This window comes from Pezoporus occidentalis, unplaced genomic scaffold (genome assembly GCF_034315485.1).
Source record: "Pezoporus occidentalis ecotype Australia unplaced genomic scaffold, CSIRO_AGI_Poc_V1 ctg142, whole genome shotgun sequence".
Classification (NCBI taxonomy): domain Eukaryota; kingdom Metazoa; phylum Chordata; class Aves; order Psittaciformes; family Psittacidae; genus Pezoporus; species Pezoporus occidentalis.
Window position 1 is genome coordinate 1,353,121 of NW_026913230.1, and position 20,373 is coordinate 1,373,493.

At 42.6% G+C, this 20,373-nt stretch overlaps 1 protein-coding gene across 2 annotated transcripts in view; it reads left to right on the forward strand.

The window, feature by feature from the left end:
- GRIA1 (glutamate ionotropic receptor AMPA type subunit 1) overlaps positions 1-20,373 on the forward strand; it is a 121,710-nt gene that overhangs the window by 59,864 nt on the left and 41,473 nt on the right. For both annotated transcript variants that reach the window (XM_062609952.1, XM_062609953.1), the window contains exons 5-7: positions 3,930-3,983; positions 15,671-15,832; positions 16,922-17,089. In XM_062609952.1, coding sequence (XP_062465936.1) covers positions 3,930-3,983; positions 15,671-15,832; positions 16,922-17,089 — 384 coding nt within the window. The remainder of the gene's footprint in view (positions 1-3,929; positions 3,984-15,670; positions 15,833-16,921; positions 17,090-20,373) is intronic.

Sequence of the window (20,373 nt, forward strand, 5' to 3'; positions counted from 1 at the left end):
GCAGGTGTTCTGTGACTACCGCTATCATGCTTCTCATAATCAGCTCTCTCTTACCTCGTGCTTCACACATTGCCTTGTCTAAGCTACCTGTCATTTTCTGTCTCACACTTCAGCTGCTCATTGTTTGGGGCAAGGACTGCCATTTCACCAGCTGCACGGCTCAGTGATGAGCAAAATCCATCCTTGATGGGTGTCTCTGGGTGCTATCCTATTATATATGATAACGTAGCAAGTAGGAGGTTTTAACCTCAAAGGTCATGCTCATGGAGGAGAGACCAGATTATTCTGGAGGATGAAGTCTTCTCTCTGATCATGGAGCAGCTGCAGTTGAACAACATTTTTGACAGGATGACATGACCTAGGCAGTGAATTTGCCTTTTCTGCAGGCTTCCCTTCCCTACAGGGTATATCGGATTTGTAGGGTTAATGAAGTTGGGTTTTTTAAGCCTGGTTTGTCTAACAGAAAGATAAGTTCTGTAGTCAAACATTATCTAATTTTCCTAATATGAACAGGAAAGTAAGTCTTTCTTTCAAACTTCTTCACATAACTGGAGCAAGAAGTTGAGGTCCATTCCAACCCAAATTATTCTAAGAGTTAAGATTAGATATAAGTAAAGCTATTTGCAAGAACACTAAAAATCCAGATCTTGTGATTCTTTGATCTGCATTGATGTAAAAAACACCCATTCCAAAGGAAAAAAGGAACAATGTTGTGTTTTCCTAATAAAAGACAGAGCAATTCCAACAGTCATCTGTGCCTGTTAACACTCCTGTTAGGAATAGGGCTGTGAACTTTTTCAGACCATGTAGTCCATTTCCATCCTCGTTTGCCTTCTTGTTCTGAGTCCACAGGGATTTCTGACAGCAGAAGTAGTTATCCCACTGTTAACAGGGGATGCCAGGTCTGTCACAACATGCAGATGACCGGAGGGAGTCAAAGGCAATTCTGGGCTTGCTATCACAAGAAATTCAGCCAGGACTCACGCTGGGGATGGTGGCAGGTCTCAGCTCACCGCACCAGCAACCTCTGTGTGGATGTCACTGCTCTGTTGGCCCTGTCTCTTTGAGTGCCTGAGTTGTTCAAAGAGCTGCCTCAGCCTCTCAGGGACATTTTAATGCATTTCTCTTCCTCCTGACAAGCTTGTCTCTGTCTTTTTGGTGGCTGTGGATTTGTGCTCCCCAGTGAACAGAAGAGCTGGGGATGGCTGTTTAGCATCATTGCCTACATGTACACACTGGTGCTTGCACACACTTTTAGTTTCTTCTCCCCACTGTGCACACATAACACAAACAACCACCACTGACTCCAAAAAGGCAGTCCTCATGTTCTGGAGACAGTAGCTGTAAAGGAGCCGGTGTTCAATATGTTAATGATACATGGGAAAATGACCTGATTTCTTTCTCAGAGATTTCTCTGTGTCATGTCTCAACGGCACGAATTATCTTTGCTGAGGTAACTGTCATTTATGAGCCAGGCCTTGGTTCATGGCAGGATATCCGCAGGGCTGCACTGTGTAACTTAATGGGATAAGTATGTGGTGGGTTGTATCCCGTCAGAGCCCTGTATTGTTTCTTCCTTGTCTCTCATTAAAATGAATAACTGGAATTTCTCCTTTGCCAGTGTTTCACTCTGAGAGGATTTCTCTCTAATAGATGTCAAACTGGCCCATTAAGAAGTGGGTAATGAAACCTAGGTGGCCCAAGTGAGCTATCAGCATGCAGCCTAGCACAGCCTCTCACCACGTTCAGGCTAAGTGATAAATGCTATTATAACCTCAGCTTGCTACTGCTGTCCAGACATATTAGGACTGAGCAAGCATTTTAAAATAAATTAAGATCACAAATAACTGTGTAAAACACAGGAAGCAAGCCTCATAATTCAGGTGGATGGATGGGCTGCAAGATTAACAGCTCAGGGAAAGCTAGGCTGCAGCCCTCTCTGCTTCATGGACTCTGACACCTAATAAAATAACAAAGGGAGAGTTTGGGCAGAAGGAGCCAGTGTCAGTATTGTTGACACTGGAGAAATGGCGAATCTGATCGTAAATCTTAGACTCCCCATTGCCCTGGAGATGCTGCTTCCTCTCACAGGGTCTGGGACTTTCTGCAAAGGACGGTCTTAGGTAATAAATGGAAGGGGACAAGTTGGGTCTGGTTTTCCTGCTCAGATCTGTCAATGGAAGATACTGAGAAAACTACCCTTAGTAAGAATGCATACCTTTATAGCCTTAAGTATACAGAGATTTTTTGCTGAGAGTCCCAACCTGCTCAGCAGAAGCCATACTAAAGGATCCTGTGTGGAGAGCCACTGGGCAGTGAAGCTGGTGGAGCTGACATTGGTTGAGTAAAGAACTGCTACTAAACAAAGCTTTCATCGGAGTTAATTGCTGCCTCTACGTTAATGCTGGAAACCAGATGAGTTTTAATGTGCATGCAAGAGCACTTCATCAGAGAAAGGCTAAGGCAGATAAACCGCTTTCACAGAGCAAGTGTCAGCTCGTTTATAATCCATTTGGAAATCCTTAAATGGCTGCTCACTATAATCTGGGAGTGCTGTCCCATGGGGAGGATCAGTCTGCACATGCCCTTGTCTGACACTTCTCAAACACCCTGGTATCAGAGAGAAGACCTGGATAGACAGATCTCTGGTCAAACTCAACACAGAAGTCTTACTATTATCATTCTGGCTGTGAGGATCTTTCTGACCTCACTACAGCCTGGCAACATGGGCAGTAATTCAGAATCAATTTGTACAATAATGGAAATAAGCGGTAGTGTTGCCAGCAAAGAAACCTTGTGGAAACAGCACAATTCTCCCAGAAACTGGCAATTCTTGTTCTTACAGGTTCTTTTACAAGTTCATGTTGGTATGGGCTAGGTTGGTTTTTACTGACATCTTTCTCTATGTGGATTGGCTCAAAGGCAGGTGGTGTCTGGCTCTAATAACCTGGTAAGTATTGAACAGTGCTGCTGGAAATCAATGCAGAGGAATTTCACTGGAAACATGGAGTCAGCAAGAATAATGTAATTTTTAGCTGTACTGTTTTCAGTATTTTTTTAAATCAAGGAAGAAAAAGACAATTAGAGACCATCTCATCGAGGACTGTCTCCATAATCACAGGGAAGCCTGCTACAGGAGATGCCTTTCTACCTAGACAGGTGAAACCTTTCTAGCTAAGATCGAAGCTTTCAAATGTTACAGATCTGTAAGCAATTGTGTTGATAAAAGAGAATAAAAACCTAACTCTGCAGGCATCAGGGAGAAAGGAATAAGTGGCAAAGAGCATATATTGGGACACCATGAATATGAAGATATAAATAATCTCAATGAACATGCAAAGGGAATCCTCTGTGTCTTGCCCAAGCAGCTTTGTTCTGGAGATGTGGTTTAAAGCAATCCCAATGCATTAAAGGAGAAAGATTGTCCAATAGTCTAAACCTCCTGACATCTCGCTCAGGTAGGTGTCTGCAGCAGTGACTCTAGCTAGGACAATGTGCTCTCCAGTCTTGCTTGATGTTTCAGCTCCATTCACAGAACAAATGGATCCCAGCTCCCCACTTTGTTCCTTTACTGTCTGCATATAAATCTTGGTTAACCTTTAAAATAAAATAGGCACCACTGTTTCCTACACCCCCCCTGCCCCGAGTCCATAGGAGACAGGTTTGTTCGGGTAGTTTATTCTTCCCTGCATGTGGGATCCACTTGGTGATATTGTCCTGTCTAATTTCAGACTTGATGGTTAAATATTGTTTGTGAAAGCCTTGTACTTCTTCTAACAAGACTGTACACTTTTCTTTTACTATGTCTTTCTGTCCGCAACTGAACAGTCTCATCGGGGAAGAAGGACGGGAGGAAGGGCAGAAGAAAGCTCTTCTTCTTAGGTTGTTCTTTGTTAAATAGCTAAATATCTTTGGTTTTCATCTTGCAGATTATCCAGCTTGAAAAGAATGGGAATGGGTACCACTACATTCTGGCAAATCTGGTGAGTTGCCCTCGTTGGTGTTTTGGTTTTTTGCTGTCTCAGGTATCTCCAAGATCCTTGGGGGTTTGTAATGGGTTGACCCTGACTAGACATCAGGGTCTTATCAGTTCCATCCTCAACTGGGCAAGGGAGGGAAAATATAACAAAAGGCTCTTGGGCTGAGATAAGGACAGGGAGAGATCACTCACTAGTTACTGTCATGGGCAAAACACTCTCTGCTTGGGGGAATCAGCTTAATTTATTACCAATCAAATCAGAGTAGGATAAGGAGAAATAAAACCAAATCTTAAAATCACCTGACAGTGATGGGGCAACAGGGAATGGGGGTTGTGGTCAATTCATCACACGTTGTCTCTGCCACTCCTTCCTCCTCAGGGTAGGACTCCTCACACTTCTTCCCACTGTTCCAGCTTGGATCCCTCCTACGGGAGACAGTCATCCATGGACTTCTCCAACATGAAGTCCTGGCATTGCCCTCCTAGCTTGTTTCAGTCATGCCAGCAAGAAGCTGTTAACTATTAGTAACAACTTGCTTTCTCTAACTAGTTTTCAGTATGCATCCCCCGTGTTTCACAGCCTCAAAGCACCACTAAGGGCAGACTTGATGATGCATTAAGATCCCTCTGACCTTCCAGTAAAAATAAAGTATTTATTTTCCAGCTTGGTGCTAAACCAAATCTGACTGTTATGGCTCCAAGGAATGAACTCAATGTAAAGATTTCTGTAAGGAAAGGACTATCCCAGGGAGAGAAAGGAGAGCAAGGAGGAGCTGCCCGAGGACAGAGGTAGTAGGCAGTGGCAGGGCATCTTTCTGGAGCAATATGCTGTTCTTTCCTAGGAGGGTGGAGAATTTTTCTGCCTATGGAGGTTTGGGAAGAGGTAAGAGAGAGAGGAATATCCTCAATCCATATGGCAGTTGGAGGTTTTTCACAGCAGAACAGAATGTGTTCCCTAGATGTGTCCATCCATCCAGGGGGATGCGCAGTGGATGATGGGCTGGTGTCAGCAGCAGGGTGAGCCGTGCATGCAGGGTCCAGAGCTATTCTTCCTTCCCACAGCTGCATCTTCAAGGCAGCACTGGGTAAACTTTAAACTACCAATTAGTCAAGCAGTTGCTGCCATTCTCCTTCTCTCAATCCCAAGATAACTCTGTAATTTACAAGACAAAAATGGCCACATAATTACCCTGCAATGCCCTGATACTGACCCGGCACTTCTGCGCTGGGTGCCTACCATGTAATTACAAAGTTAAAAATATTACGTTGTGCAGGGGGAGACATGGAAATTGTAGAGCAGCCAATAACTTCAGCTGCTAATTTTTAAAAAATGATAATTTGCTGTAACCCAGGTCCCGGTCCTCAGATCCTTATGAAAAGTCCCTTCATTAAAGTTAAGCAGGGAAGCTATTTGGAGTAGCTGGAGTGTGTGTATCTGCGCTTCCATGTCTACCCATATGGAAGGCTAAATGAGAGTCAAATCACCTTTCTGTATGGTTTCAGAAAGATTAATGCACTAAAGGCATGAGGTGGTCTAATCCTTAGGTGCAGGATTTTCAAAGGACGTTTCCCTCTGTCTTACAATGCCATACTCCCCTGCTTTCAGCCTCAAGAATTACCCTTTCCCTATCTTTAATTTGTTTTCTTAGCCTTTGCACAAGTGCTGAGATGACAGAGCTGGCTGGAAGAGGCTATATACTCAGCCAACATGGCTTATAAATATTTAACTCAGACCCAAAGGCTTTCCATTTCCCTAGACCCTCTGCAGGGAGATTCTACTCCCCAGCTGCAGCTCTGTGGACACCGGGTCTGGAGAGACAACAGAATCCCCTGGTACTAGATGTGCTTTTCAAGGAGTTTAGATATGGGGGGAGAAGAAGAAGAGTGAAGGGAATTCAAGCTCTTTCTTTGGTCTTTCCTCTTTTCTTTCTTTTCTTTTCCTTAAAACCTAGAATTATGCAAGAGCCAAACTGCAGAGATGTATTAATGAAAAAAAAAAAAGAGTAGGGGGTAACCAGACAGCGCTGGAAAACTAGAATTGCACACCCCAAGGTCAAGAAGGCTCTTTCCAGGGCAGAACAAGCTTTGTCATTCTGTCTGCACATGAGTAGGTTCAGATACCAGAAACCAGATCAGTTTCTGTGATGTGCTGCACCCAAATGAGAGCTACTCACTACACTGCTCAGCAAGAAGAATGGCAAAAAGACCCTGAAGATCCCATGTTCCTGAGAACATATGGCAGTGAGGAAGGATGGCAGTGAGGAAGGATGGCAAGCCTTCCTATGCAGGAACGTCCAGGGATGTTATAGGGGATTGGCAGAATGCGGGAAGTCAGCGTCTGGCAGGGTTAAACCTTAGCGTGGATGCTCTGATCCAAGAGTTCACAGTAGGTTTTACCCTCTTCTAAGGACATCTCACTGCTGGATTAGAGCCCTCAGAGGGTGTAACATGCTGTAATTTATTCCGACTGACTCATATGCATAGTGGATAGACCTTAAACACCCTACATTTTCCCTTGTAGACAAGTCCTAAGATGACAGGGTGTGCATTGCCCACCCACACACACATACCCTCATGTGCACACCCGTATGCCTAAAAAACCAGCCTGTTTTTTGTGGAAGTGGCTTGTTCTGGAGCCAATAAATTAAGAACTAAAAACTGCAAGTGCCTGAACATTTCATTTCCAAATTATTTTAATCCAAGTTATTCTTTTGTCCCATGTGCTGGCTGATGGAGTACTGATTTTAGGACTCTCACCCTATATGAAGATAAGGCTCCCAGGCCTGGCTGAGACATGCTCTGTTTTGCACAAGTCAAGTGAGTCCTCAGCTGGTTCATAGCCTCCAAGTTGCCCACGCTAACTAGAGCAAGGGGATGAATTTTCAAATACCTGCTTTTTGCAACACAGCTTTAATTTCTTAGTAACTTTCCCGATTATGGAAATGACACATTGGAACCAAATGTTGGGGAAAACTTACGGATAACCCACTGAAATTGTTATTTTTGGCTATATGCTTGTTCAGAGCTATACTCAGCCCCAAAACAAGCAGTGGGACACTACTGACCAGTTATAGCAGCTCCAAACTGATGTTACATCAATGAGGCTGCAAGGCAATGCACAGGCTGAATTAAGCCTATAAAAATCATCCATGGAAGCATTTTGAACGTAGAGGAATTCCCTCTCTGGTCACAGAGAATTCATGAACAAAGGGGAACTGGCTTGCATTAATCACTGCTTGTTCGCCCAGCAGTTGCTGTCGGGTGAGCAGTAGTAAAGCACCAAGCAGAATTTGACAAGTAGCAGCAAATGAAAGCTGGTGTTTCCTAGCAGGAACAGCTTTCTTTTTCAGTGAAATTGCTGTTGCCAAGGTGAGACAATAATATTTCTGTGTTCACAAACAAAATGAAACCGTTCTGCACCTTAGGCCACGGGCAGACATCCTTCTCTGATCTGTTATGCCTGTTAAGGACACAATCTGCTTTGTTTGCTCAACCCTGCTTGTCCCATGAAGGTCTGTCTGCAATATCACTGCAGGGGAAAGGTGCCTGTGAGCATTCTTGCCCCTCCTTGAGGCAAATTTGGTGCTGTCTGTGGCTTTTGCAAACTCATAAAAACCTGATCCTCGACCAGCAGTCACAAGAGTTACCTGAGCTCTCTTTTACCAGTTGCCAGCCTGGATGCTTGTGAAGTGTACCGGCACTAGGGGGTTGTGATCACATCTCTCACCATCTGTCTCTTTCTTTTGGAACTCAAAGAGGTTTGGCAACTTTAAGAAGTGTTTGGTCTTGTGAATCTCATTTTTCTAAGCTTTGTTCTCAGCCTTTGAGAGCATCTAGCAACCACAAATAAAAAATACAGTCAATACCATCAGAGGACCCAGCTTAGAGACTTCTGGGATTCCTTTCTTTTGATGTTACAGGCTTTTTCCCCATAACCTTGGCTTCATGCATCCTTTTGTTCTATGCCAGGGATGTAGATTGGCTACTGGCAATAGTGGAAAACATCAGTTCCCTTGGGCAGAGAAAAATCTTTGTCTTAAAATACGTGACATTGGTGTGACCTGTCTTTAACAGAACAGTACAAAAGACAGCTGCCACATACAATGTTTCAGCCTTTTTTCCTTCCTAGCACCTTAGTCCAGGTTGTTCTTTTAGCAAATACTCTTGTTTGAAGTTGAATAGATAAGTGTATGAGATTGCTGATGCGAGGGGTAGCAGGGAAAAGTAAAGATAAAACCATTGTTGGTTAGCAGAGGTAAACGTATTTTCCTGTGCCATTTTACATCAGCATGTGTCAGTGCCTAGTTAGACCATGGAGGATGTTTCACTTTGCAAGCAGTTGTCTTAGCTTTAGAGGTTACCAGCCCAGCAGCTTTGCTAGCAGGGTGGCTTGTGCAGGAGTCAGAAAATACATGCTGGTTTGGTTCAGTTCACCTGTGATTTGAATGGGCCTCTTTGATTTCCTCCTTGCCTCCTGCAAATGGAAGAGGGAGTTTGTGAACCAACAGGGCTGAGATGCAGTGACCTGAGCTGACACAGACAATGAAGAAGGAGCACCCTCCCAAACTGGCTGTCAAAAAGGATGTTCACATCCCTGGGGAGCAAAGTTCTCCCAGCGCAGGCAGAGAGCAGCTCCCCTAAAGCAATGCAGGACATGTACATCCTGCTGTGGCTGTGTGGGGACAGCCTGCTCTGCCCATGCTGGGTACGAGCTTAGTACAAGAAACAGCATAAATGTGATGTATTGCACTGGCCATGGGTCAATGGCTCTGCTCCTTGTCCCAGGCTCCTGATTCAGCTTGCCTGGAGCTAAAATGTTGCTGTTCTCAGTCTCCCATCATCTTGAAAGCTGCCATGTGTGTTTTAATCACCTTCAGCTCTTAACACTGTCTCCTGCCCCCTGAAGTATTGCTGACTGAAGGTACAAACAAGGTCAGCAATGATCGGGTTTGCATCACTAGCTGATTGGAAACTGTTCTGTGGGAGTTTCGAAAGGATGTGTACAGCATTGGCTTCTCATCATGGTAACATCTCAAGATGCCTCATCTTGCAAAACTGATATTCTTATGTTGGAAATAGATGCCTTAGGTTATTTTTAGGTTTCTAAAATTACTCCAGCTAGACCTTTCCTCTTTCTGAGAGCTTGGTGCAAGTAGGCTCATGAGAAAACTTGGTTTTCCAGGCAGAGGAAGATGATATAATGCATCAGTGAAATTTCTGAGGTTTGAATTTCACTTCCAAATGGTTTTTCTGTGCTGATTCAAAAATTATCAAGCACAAGAAACCCTTATAACATTATCTCATCTGAATAACCGGTAGTAGAAGACACAGCAGCGCCCTGAATTAATTTCTGCTTGAATTAGAGTGTCTCATGTAAAAGAAAATCATCTGGTTTTGATACAAAAGTTTCCCACTTGGGGGAATATGAACTGCAACCTTGGAAGGATTTTTGCAGGAGCTAATGAAGGCTCAAAAGCATGAGTGACTTACTGTGGCTTTAAAAAAATCAGTGAACATCAGGTGAACAACTGACAGATTTTATTACAGCCGTTGGAAGGAAAATTGTGTTTGCTTAAATCTCAGCAAGAGGGTGTTAAACTAACAGGTTTCCTCAGCCTTTTGCAGTCTCCTAATCCATTACCCCAGCTCAACTGGCAAAGGGTGATGTGTAAATCTGTAGTATCTTCCTCATGGTGACTTCATCGGTGCTTTTTTCTATTCAAAACTTGCCTTGTTTCAGCTTCCTCCATCTGATTTATGCTTCTGTTTGCTAGACCAAATATTCCATTACTAAGTTTTGGTCCTTGCAAACTGTGATCAGGTTATCCCTTAATCATGTCTTTGATTGAAGTCCTGGCATCTGTCACTACACAGCACATTTCCCAAACCTTTAAATCAGTTTCTGCTCTGAAAGTTCTCTAAAGCAAACATCCAACAAGAGCATCTGTCCCTGTGCCAGGACTGAGCTTTTCAGCAAGATGTGTGTGATCGTTTATAACCAGAATGTGCTACAGCAGTAGGATAGGGCTGATGCAAATAATATCACAAAGAAAATCTGTACAGCTGTACCAAAAAAAAGAGTTACTGGTTGTTTCCTGCCCCACGTCTTTGAAGCCTGGATTCTCACCTCATTTGGTTTGCTTTGCATCGATAGACCATGACAAAATAAACTCCTCAGTCTGCAGGCTTAGGACCCTGTCTGATAGTTCCCCCTCCTCCCATCTTTCTTTTCCCTTTCTTCTTCATTTATTTTTATGTTACAGTGAGGACTCACATGTTCTGCTGCCACAACAAGATCTGACACATTAATAATTGTGCAGAAGAGAAGAAGGCCTCTCCTGTTGGAAGGCTTGCTGGAACGAGACTTGAGCAGATGGGCTCTTTTTTGACATACCCTTGTTATTAATACAAAGTGATGGGAGTGAGGAATGACGCTTCACTAGGGAAGTCAAGCTTGAAGATAATTTGGTATATTAGGGATGCTCCGTCTGGAAACACTCAACTTCTTGCTCCCTGCAGAAAGCCACTGGCATACCTTGGAATGACAGGAGCCACTTTGCATTCACTCAGCTGATCTACAGCCATTCAGAAGCAATTGTTTGCTTTGCAATGTTTCTTACAATCATAAAGTCTGCTAGGAGCAGCAGTCTGGCATTGCAAGCCATACATGGATGCAGCTAAAGAGAGCTGGCCTAGTTTCCCAGTGCTGCCACAGGTTTCTGTGGCACCCACCCAAGCTCAGGGTGAATTGCTTACATGCTTTTTGCTTAAAAAGGAATATTTCAGTGTGTGACTTACAAACAAAAAGAGAAAAAAGGAAAAAACATAGGCTCTGGTCTCTCCATCCCAGATAGAAAGGAACTAAAGAAACCTGACATGCATTCCTGGGTTTTAGGTTCAACCTAAAGGACTGGTTTAGGTTCAATCAACAAGCTTTCTGAAGGCAATTCAGGAGAAAGGGGCATTTTCGGTCTCCTCACTCAGTGATGAACTTTACCAGTATCCGGGGGAGATCCGGAGGGCTCAGAAGGCGCAGGGAGGAGAGGAAATAGCAGTGTTTCTCAGCAATGTGGCAGTCTCCAAGGAGCCTCATGTCCTTTCCCTCAGGGAAAGCCAAAACTTGGAACAAAGGCATGGAGAATTGAAGTTGTGCTGCAGGGAGGTTTATGAGACAATGAGCTACAGCCTGCCCAGAGCTCAGCCCTTCCTGCCTGTTACTGCAGCTTCAAAGGCACAATTATACTGCAGGGAAAGTGCCAGCAATTAACACCTATTTACTGAAATATTTAGAGAATTTGGACGTGTGGGGCAGTGTCTGCCTGCCTGTCAATGTCTGGGTACAGAGGTGAGGCTGCTGCTGTCTCTGGCATTGCTGTGGGCTGGGATGATGTCCCAGAAGGAGCAATGACATCAGTGTGTGGAGAGGACGTTTAGGACTGTAAGGCAGTGAAATACGAGGGTGAAAGGAAAGATGCAGGGAAGTGGTGCTGGCAGATTTGAGGAGAGTCTTTCAAGAAGGAAAGAGGCTTTCTCTACACTGTCTGACCCACATCTGCACTCCCCACTCCATGTCTTGGCTCCTCATGGTTTCTAGGGTATAAATAACGAAACTGGATCATTTCTGGGGGATTTTCTTTTCAAGACAGATCCTCCTTGGACCAGTTAATCAAGATGGATTCATGAGGCCCATTCCAAGTCATCAGTCTTCCTGCATTATGCATTTCCTTTGATGACTGAGCCCACAAGCAGTAGAGAGGAATATAAATGTGTGACTTGCTGACACCTCTCCCAGCAACCAAGGCATAGAACGGGACAGTAAAACAACCTTTGGCTGAAAACTGTTTTCAGTCTGAGAACAGCATAAAGAGCAGATGCAGCGAGGAAAGCACAATGAGAAAAAAACCCTTCCCAGTACTGCTCTGTTTTCTATTTGAAGGCACGAAGGCCTGTAACAGCCACCCATATGATTTAGTAGCAGCAGAACTTCTGCATGTAATTGCTTTGTGAGGCTCATTAATGCAGAGAGAAAAGTCCCTGGTATGGGCTAAAGAGCAAGTTCCCTCCTTTGAACTGAGCCTGGCTGTTCCTTGAACTGTATGTTGCAGATGCTGTGAATCAGAGCAGGGGTAGGAGGGAGGCTATCTCAGCACGGATGGGTCCAGATTTCCATGGTTTATTGTTACCCTTCTAACTTGATGGCATTCAGAGAAAGCCAGGCTTTTTCCAGGCACACACCAGACAGGAGGTTGCGTTCCCTGCTTTGCTGAAATGATTTTGCAAAGTGAATTTAAATGGAAGGGACAGCTAATGCTGCTGAAGGGCAGGGGGTGGGCTGACTGACGTGGTGTCCCTTCCAGCCTGGTTCTGATGGTCCCCAAAGACCTGTGCCTGCAGAAGTGTTGTCTCTCCTGGAGTACCTATGCACAGTGATGATCTGGGGCCATATAGAGCTCCAAGTTGCCTCTGGGCTCAGTGCTTGGGCTGGAGCATGTGTTCCTTATTTGCTCCTTTTCCGCCTTAGGGTACTGGCAGTGCTGTGTAGGGAGGTAAAGCTGGATACCTGCATGTCCAACAGATATATCCCAGATGGATGAGGTCTAAAGAGCCTGAAGAAAGTCACATACCATCAAATTCCAGGGGCTCAGCTCATTTCCCTGAACATCCCACAGTGCTCCAGACGTGGCTGCAAAGCCAGTTTTTGCCATTATTTACTGGCAATTTCTTGAAATGGGTTCAAAATCAATTGACCACTCTGTGGGACCACAGAGATCCCATGGAGTACATCGTTCCAGCACTGCTCACTTCTTGCTGTGTTTGATTGGATGGCAAAGGAAAGAATTTCTATTCCATTGCTTTCCCAAAGCAGTTGATGCTTAACATGCTGCTGCCAGTGCACGTCTGCTGCCCTTCAATAGCGGGTTGCAGTCTTTCCTTAGTCAATTTTTAAGAATTTATTTTCTGTTTTCCAAATAAGACCAATTGAAAACTAAATAAAAGATTCCTTCTATTTTTTGTTTGTTTGCAATATGTGGCTGTAGTTAGTACACAGTGACAGATGATTGATGACTTTTTATTTGCAAATATTGCAATTCTCCTGTTCTCTTGTTTCCTACAAGCACTGACTGATATTCCAGAAAGACAGATAAACATACTTAATTCCTGATGCCACTTTGTCAATAGAAGTATTTTCAAGAGGCACTTTGTGTCACATCTGGTATTTTCTTGTTTATATGTTAACCAGCAAGAATTCACCTCCTCTAGGAGTCATTTTCTACACTATCTGACCCTTGCTATTCCCAATTCATTGACTGTCATGTCACCCAGACCTGCTCTGAGCAGATTTCAGTGGTGCAGTGATTAAAGGTCTTTTGTAATTAGAATCGTTCCTATACTGACCTTTTACTGGGGCATGTGGAGAAAGGATAGCAGGTGGTAGCAGTTGATAGCAGCCAAAATGCAAAGCTATATTCAAGGTTAATGATGTCCTCCATGGTCCCAACTGCCTTAAACAGTTGGAAAACCTTCAGAGGTCTCCACACATTTTAAAAAACCTGAATTGTGTCAAAAATCAGTGAGGGAAAAGTAGTACAATCTCTGGGAAGAAATATTTTGTCTATTCATATTATTTTAAAGCTTTCTGTAAGACGAATCACAAAGAATATTGTTGAATACTCGCTTCAGTTTCAGAGTGATTTGGTTTGGGGAAAAAGTGAAAAACAGTGTTTTCAACCACTACTGTCTCGTCACTGATGTTGTAATCTTTTTTGGACTTTTCCTATTTAAATCTGCTTGTTGAGGGGGCTAAATACACCAGACATCTTACTCATCCTGTGTTGAGAACTTGGGCTTTTCTTCATGCCTTTGCAGGCCTTCCAAGGAGGAGCTGGTGGCACAAACTTCAAGTTGCTGCGTGGTAGTTTCTTTTGACAGATCTTTTTCCCCTGAGTACCTCCCAGGAGCAAAATGTCAGTGTAATTTGGTCCTGGCCATGAAAAAACCAGTTGGCAACCTGTGCGGTCCCTCTTACTGAACCATAGGAGCTCTGTGTGTCAAAAAACACTTGGCCTGAAATGCATTAAGATGTCAGGGACAATTATGCTGCTGCATTTCCTATTCATTAATCACAGCTCTGGCTTTCTGAAACCCCTACGCTAGCAATTACAGGCAAGATTGATGTGGGTTTAACCAGCATCCTGAGGAACGCGTGCACACAAAATACCACTTTTTTTCACTCTCCTAAATCACTGCACTTTGAAGAAAAACAAATCATCTGTTTCAAGCACCTTTACACCTATATCCAAACCTCAGCCTTATAAGTAGATGCCAAATTGCTTACAAAAGGCTGGGAGAAAAATGTAAAGGTCTTTAAAGACATTTTTGAGTCACTTAAGACTCCCTTGGTCTGACACTGATGTGAGAGGCCAATTTAGTCTTTTTCTTATAATCTGTTCCCTAAACAGGTTTCCATCTAACAGCTTGATCCTGGCTTTGGAAGTTAACTAGCTAATTAGCTCCCTCAGTATACACATAGAGGGCACCACTTTAGGAACCTGACTGGTGTCTCCTGGGAATAATGTGACTTGGCTTTTTTTATCTCACACCATCATCATATGTCTGAGAAGATTGAGCTTGAGAAAGTACCTGCAGAGAACACGCAGTAGCAGGGCAGAGGAAAGGGAGGGTTCAAACAAGCTCTTCTGGTGCTTAGGTGATTGCATTGAGCACAGCCCTCTCATTTATTTTCCCTCATGCATTCTGGTTGCTGATGGTACTGGTGGGAATAATTGACTACATCTGTCGTGCTTGTATTCCAAAAGAAGAAACACCAGACCTAAGCCTGTCCCGTACACAGCAGCCCAAGCAGGAGGGCTGAGTCTCTTTTCAAGCATCTGCTTTGTGCAAGAAGGCGCAGCAAACCATTTTGCATAGCAACAACATTGAAGAGATAGGATCAAGGATGTGAGACCAAAAAATGACCTTGCAGTGTCTTTCTGATTATTTTTTTTGCCTCTGACTCAACAGGAGTGACTAATCCTACAATGCCACCCTAATACACATGTGTATTTGTGCACTTGTGTTTATCACATGCAGTGGGCAGTAAGTAGAAGAGAACAATAAATGAAAGAAATGTATTTCATCAGTAATGTGAAATCCAAAGAAGTAGTCCTTTTCTCCCAAATTAGCAAATCCTATAAACTGACCTTTCTAATAGCGTCCTTTGACAAGCTGACCAACCAGCCACTCCTTGTTCTGCTGAAAGTTCATTCAGGATTTGATTTTCCCTACAAAATGCAATTTGAGAAAAAGCAGCCTATCCATTGGTGGCTGAGTGCATAAAAGTCAGAGCTGGAGAATAATTCTTCCTAGTATATTTTGAGAATTTGATTAGTTTCATCCAAGCATTATACAGGATATATTCTTTTTCTGTTATCTCACTAGCCTTCTTGCAAATGAGGTGTTATTAATATGACCATTTGTGTCCCTGGGTGGAAACTGCAGGATATGCCCAGCTCAGAGTTTGTTAGAAAGTCCAGTTCACCCCATGGCCCCACTCTTCAAATGGGACTTTACCTCTCAGAGGGAAGAGATTTTCCTAAACTGGCTGCCATATTCATAGATAGGCAGGATTCCTTTTACCCACCTATAGAGGTGTTCCTCTAATGAGCTTCTCCTATCTCTTTCCTGTACTAGGGATTCATGGATATAGACCTGACCAAATTCAAGGAGAGCGGAGCCAACGTAACTGGCTTCCAGTTGGTGAATTACACGGACACTGTTCCTGCCAGGATCATGCAGCAGTGGAGGAATAATGATGCCAGGGAGCATCCTCGTGTAGACTGGAAGAGGCCAAAGGCAAGTGGTAAAAAAAAACCTTTTAATTTAGGGCCCATCTGGCTTAGTTCAATCTTGATTTGCTCTTTAATCTTGCTTTGAAACCCTGTCACTTACTGTAATTAATGGACATCATCTGGTCCAGGTGCCTCAATACTGTCTAAATTATACTAGGCAGTAGTTGCTGCCTGCTAAGAAATACACAAGTTAGTGTTTCACTCAGTCTCCCAGTATTTACCCTCTGCAAAGCTAAAGAATGAACATCTCATAAGATTTGGTATATAAAAAAAATGCATAAACAAGAAAAAACCTCATTAATTCCTTAACCTTTGACACGTTTACTAGTTATCCAGTGATAATAAAGTCTTTGCAGATGTTCTCAGTATTTCAAATCAGTGTGTACGACTGAGGGGAAATATATTTTAATTCCTAACACAGAAGACCCTGAAGCTGTTGAGGGGTGGGTGGAGGTTGGGATTTTTTCTGTCTGACGTTTGAAAACAAATACAATTGTGACAAACACTCATCAATAGAAATGTCAACTTTGGAAGTATTAGTTTAAGAGAGTTGCAAACAAATACATCGATAGGTGATCATAGGAAAAGGAATTAAATCTAATGGTCACTGGTCATACCAAGAGTTTTACACCAGTTTTTGTACAAGTTTCTGCTTGAATAAACTCATCCTTTGCAGAATTTTTGCAAGTAGAGTTTTCTGGTCTCCATCTGTGACCACAAAAGGTTGCTTAATTTTGGGTATCTCACATTTACACTGTATAATGTATTCCTTAAAAGTTCAGGTCAGTGATTCTAATTAAACACAAGGACATGGGTAACAGCTTTTAAAGCTGAGTCCTCTTCAGCGAGTGCAATCTGAATCCGTATCAGGAGCTTCTCCTTCACTCTCCCATCCTCTGGGAGAGAAGGCACTAACTTACATGAATCAACAGGGCAGTAATAATTTCAGGGAGCAACAGGCTGTTGAACTTCATAGATGGAAAGATGAAAAGAGAGCAAATCATCTGGAAAGCTACTGTGAAGCAAAACAGTATGGCATGCCCAAGGTCAGCTCAACCTAATGGGCAACATACAACTCCTCTTCTCTTTCTAGTACACATCAGCCCTAACATACGATGGGGTCCGGGTGATGGCTGAGGCGTTTCAGAACCTGCGGAGGCAGCGGATCGACATCTCCCGTCGAGGCAATGCTGGGGACTGTCTTGCCAACCCAGCCGTGCCCTGGGGACAAGGCATCGACATCCAGAGAGCACTGCAGCAGGTTTGAAACCGAATGTGTGCACTGCAAGGATGGCTGAACGTAGCCTGTGGGTGGGGGAAGAGGGGTGATGAGCAACAGAAATGTTCAAACAGATTGCTTGGGGTGAGGAACTGATCCTACCAGAATAGAGCCAGGTCTCCTAAAGAGTTCAGGGGTGCATCCAGCAAACTGCTTTTTCTTGTACCATGCAATGTGTCCTTGCCTTCTGTAATTTCTGTTGAAGTTCTGGGGTGGAAAAGCCAAAATATTATCCCATAAAATCATGGGTCCCTATTTTGATCTTCCTCTTCCCAAGGCAGATCATATTTTTGCAGATCCTTTGACTCTCTGTGAACTCAGCTTCAGTTCCAGACTGCTAATGAAGCTTAAAACCATGTGAATTCTGCCTTATGCGTTGGCTGTCATCAGAATGTTCTCAGAGCCCAGATTATAGCTTGTTTCATACTGTGAGGATTCATAGAAGTCCTAATAGCAGCCATTTAGATAGCTTAGTCCTTAAATCTGATAATCTTGCATTTTCATCCTGAATAAAAATGTAGATTCTTGAATAAATAAAAATACTGCATGAAATTTACAGCGAGAGAAAAACAACACACATTTATCAAAGACTTAGATAGAATATTTAAAAATTTCATTAAATTTCAAGGCTGATATTAATCTCTAGCATTTTTCTTTATTTTTTTCAGATAAAAATAGATGGATTCCTTGCAAATACTGCTAGTTCAGTGTTATCCAAACAGTTTATTCTACCTTCTTTCCTTAACTATGAAGAAGGCAAGAAGAATAAAATTATTTTGGTTAATTTGCATCACAAGTAAATCCCCTCAAGTATTTTGTTTTGATTTGGTTTTGGCTTACTGGTAAACAATTCTTTTAAAACCAAATCTTGCATCTGATTTGATTTTATTGCTTGGATTCAATTTTTTCCCAAGCCTGTGATTGACTTTCTGTATGACCTTGGGCAAATCACTGCCATAGCTTCTCCAAACTTATAATAAAATCAGCCTCCATGATGCATTAGGGAGATCAGTTACCTAATAAACACAAAAGACTTGGAAATCTTCTGATGAGCAATGGGTTCTCAAAAGTTTTCCTTTATTGAATTTATGAGAATAGGATTTCAAAATTAGACAGCTAGACAATACAGTTTTGTGTGTGTTGGAAAATCTCCCCTGAAGTTTCCTCATCTCTTCATTAAAACAATTTCGAAGGCCTTAAGTTTTCAATTGTTGTGACTTTGGGAAAAAAAAACAAAACACAAAGAACTTGCAAAAGTTGTTTCTTTACCATTGAAAAATTATAATTTTAAAAAGGTTTGACCAGTAAAATTGCGATGGTCAAAATGAAAGGCTCTGAAACAAGAAATGTCCTAGGGAAAGCTGAACTCTGAATTTAATAGGTATCCAGCATTTAATATTGTAGCAAGAAAGAGGCAGGTGGAAATAGAAGAACTTTTGATTAGATTGAAGGCTTGAGTTACCCTTTCTGTAAAGACTCACAATTAGGGCAATTCTTACAGCTATTCACAGTGCGCTTTCTCTTCACCTCCCCTTTACTAACCCCTAACATTTTATAAGCTTAACATTTTAAAAGCAAGAAGTTTGTGTACCTATTTCTACTGAAATACCTGCAGTATGCTCCAGAATTGCCTTATTTCTCTCTGGTGTCGGAAGGAACCATGTATGGCAGGAGCAAGGATGAAAAGCAATTTGAAACATTCTGCAATTTTCAAAACCAGAAATTTAACACACTTCAGCAAAATGTATGCTTTTATTGAAGAGAATTACTTTCTTTTTTTTTTCCCTAAGAAGATGCTCACAAAATGTTGTTTTAAACCAGTACTCTGAGGTTTTAGTTATACTTTGAAAAGATTATGATAATTTTGACAGATTTTTTTTGTTAACATTATTTGGTTACCACATCTAGTGCTCACTAACCCTGTAAACTAGGAGGCAACAATAGCATCCTTCTGCTCCAGCTCCCCCAGCAAAGACCCACATGCCTAAAAGTGCCCCATGTCTCCAGTTGATTCTACTGGTGCTTAACACTGTTGGAATCAGTCCTCACTGTATTTTGTAGTAATTCAGGGGATCTTTTAAAGGGTGGTAAATGATGGAAAGGTTATGCTGCATCCTCTAGCATGGATGGGAGAGATCCCTTTTGCTGTTTCATTGGCACATAGATATCACAGGATTAAGAATTCATTCATTCATATAGAAGAAATTGATTCTGTCCACCTGCCTTTTAGTGCATGTAAAGCTACAAACACCCATGACCTGAGCTTCAGGGTTGGTCAGAATCTGAAAAGAAAACCATGAAAACAGCAGCTTGGGAGCGCTTAAGACAGTGGTGGTTTTGCAGTGTATCTGTATTTTATGAGCTTGTTGTGCCTTGTGAGAAGGGAAAAGTATATTTCTCCAAATGTCACCAGGAATACCACTTGACTGGAAGGAGATGCAGAAAATACTGGCAGATGTTGATTTTCATGACAAACCTTTGCAATAATAGTTGGAAAACAAACACACTGTAACAGATTAGCAACAGATTTCCTCTGTAATAATATATCCTCATTTCTTCACAGTGGGTCTTTATTCTGAGCATCTCAGAGCACTTAAAAAGGCTGCTAAGTACCTGTTCCCATTTTGCATGTCGGAGGACTTCAGCTGCAGAGGCAATAGATTTGTCCAAAGCAAATGGAAAGACTGAGAACAAACCTTTAATTCCCAATTCAGTGGCATCAGCACTTTTCTTGATGGTCTATTAGAGAGACACGAGTTTACACTCCTTTTCCCACATTCCTGATCCCCTCACGCTCTATGTCGCTCCAGTCAGAAGCCCTTCTCCACACCATGCTGGGCACTTCTGCAGCAATTCAAATGGCCACAGTGAGAGGAGAAATTCAGGATATGGGATGTGACATGAACAACGTTCCTCAGCTCGGCAGTGTTATCAGTAGTGATTTATGATTTGAAGTTTCCTATACAAATTTAATTTACAATATGAAATTGTCAGGTTTTATTAAGCTGGTGAAGAAGTAATTACATTTGCTTGTTAACTGGTAGACTCCTCTCTATCAAAAGACAGCAGCTGGGAGCTGGGGCCACAGTTTCATATTTCCTCCTAACAGAGCTCCTGATTTGAACTGACAAATTCTTAACCAAATCCTGACTCCAGGTCAGATTTAGAAAATACAAAAAAAAATCCTCCACAAAACCCAAGTTGTTCCGAGCTGATTTAGCTCATTGTCACATCCCAAGCGGTGATGTGCTCATGCATCTGAGCTA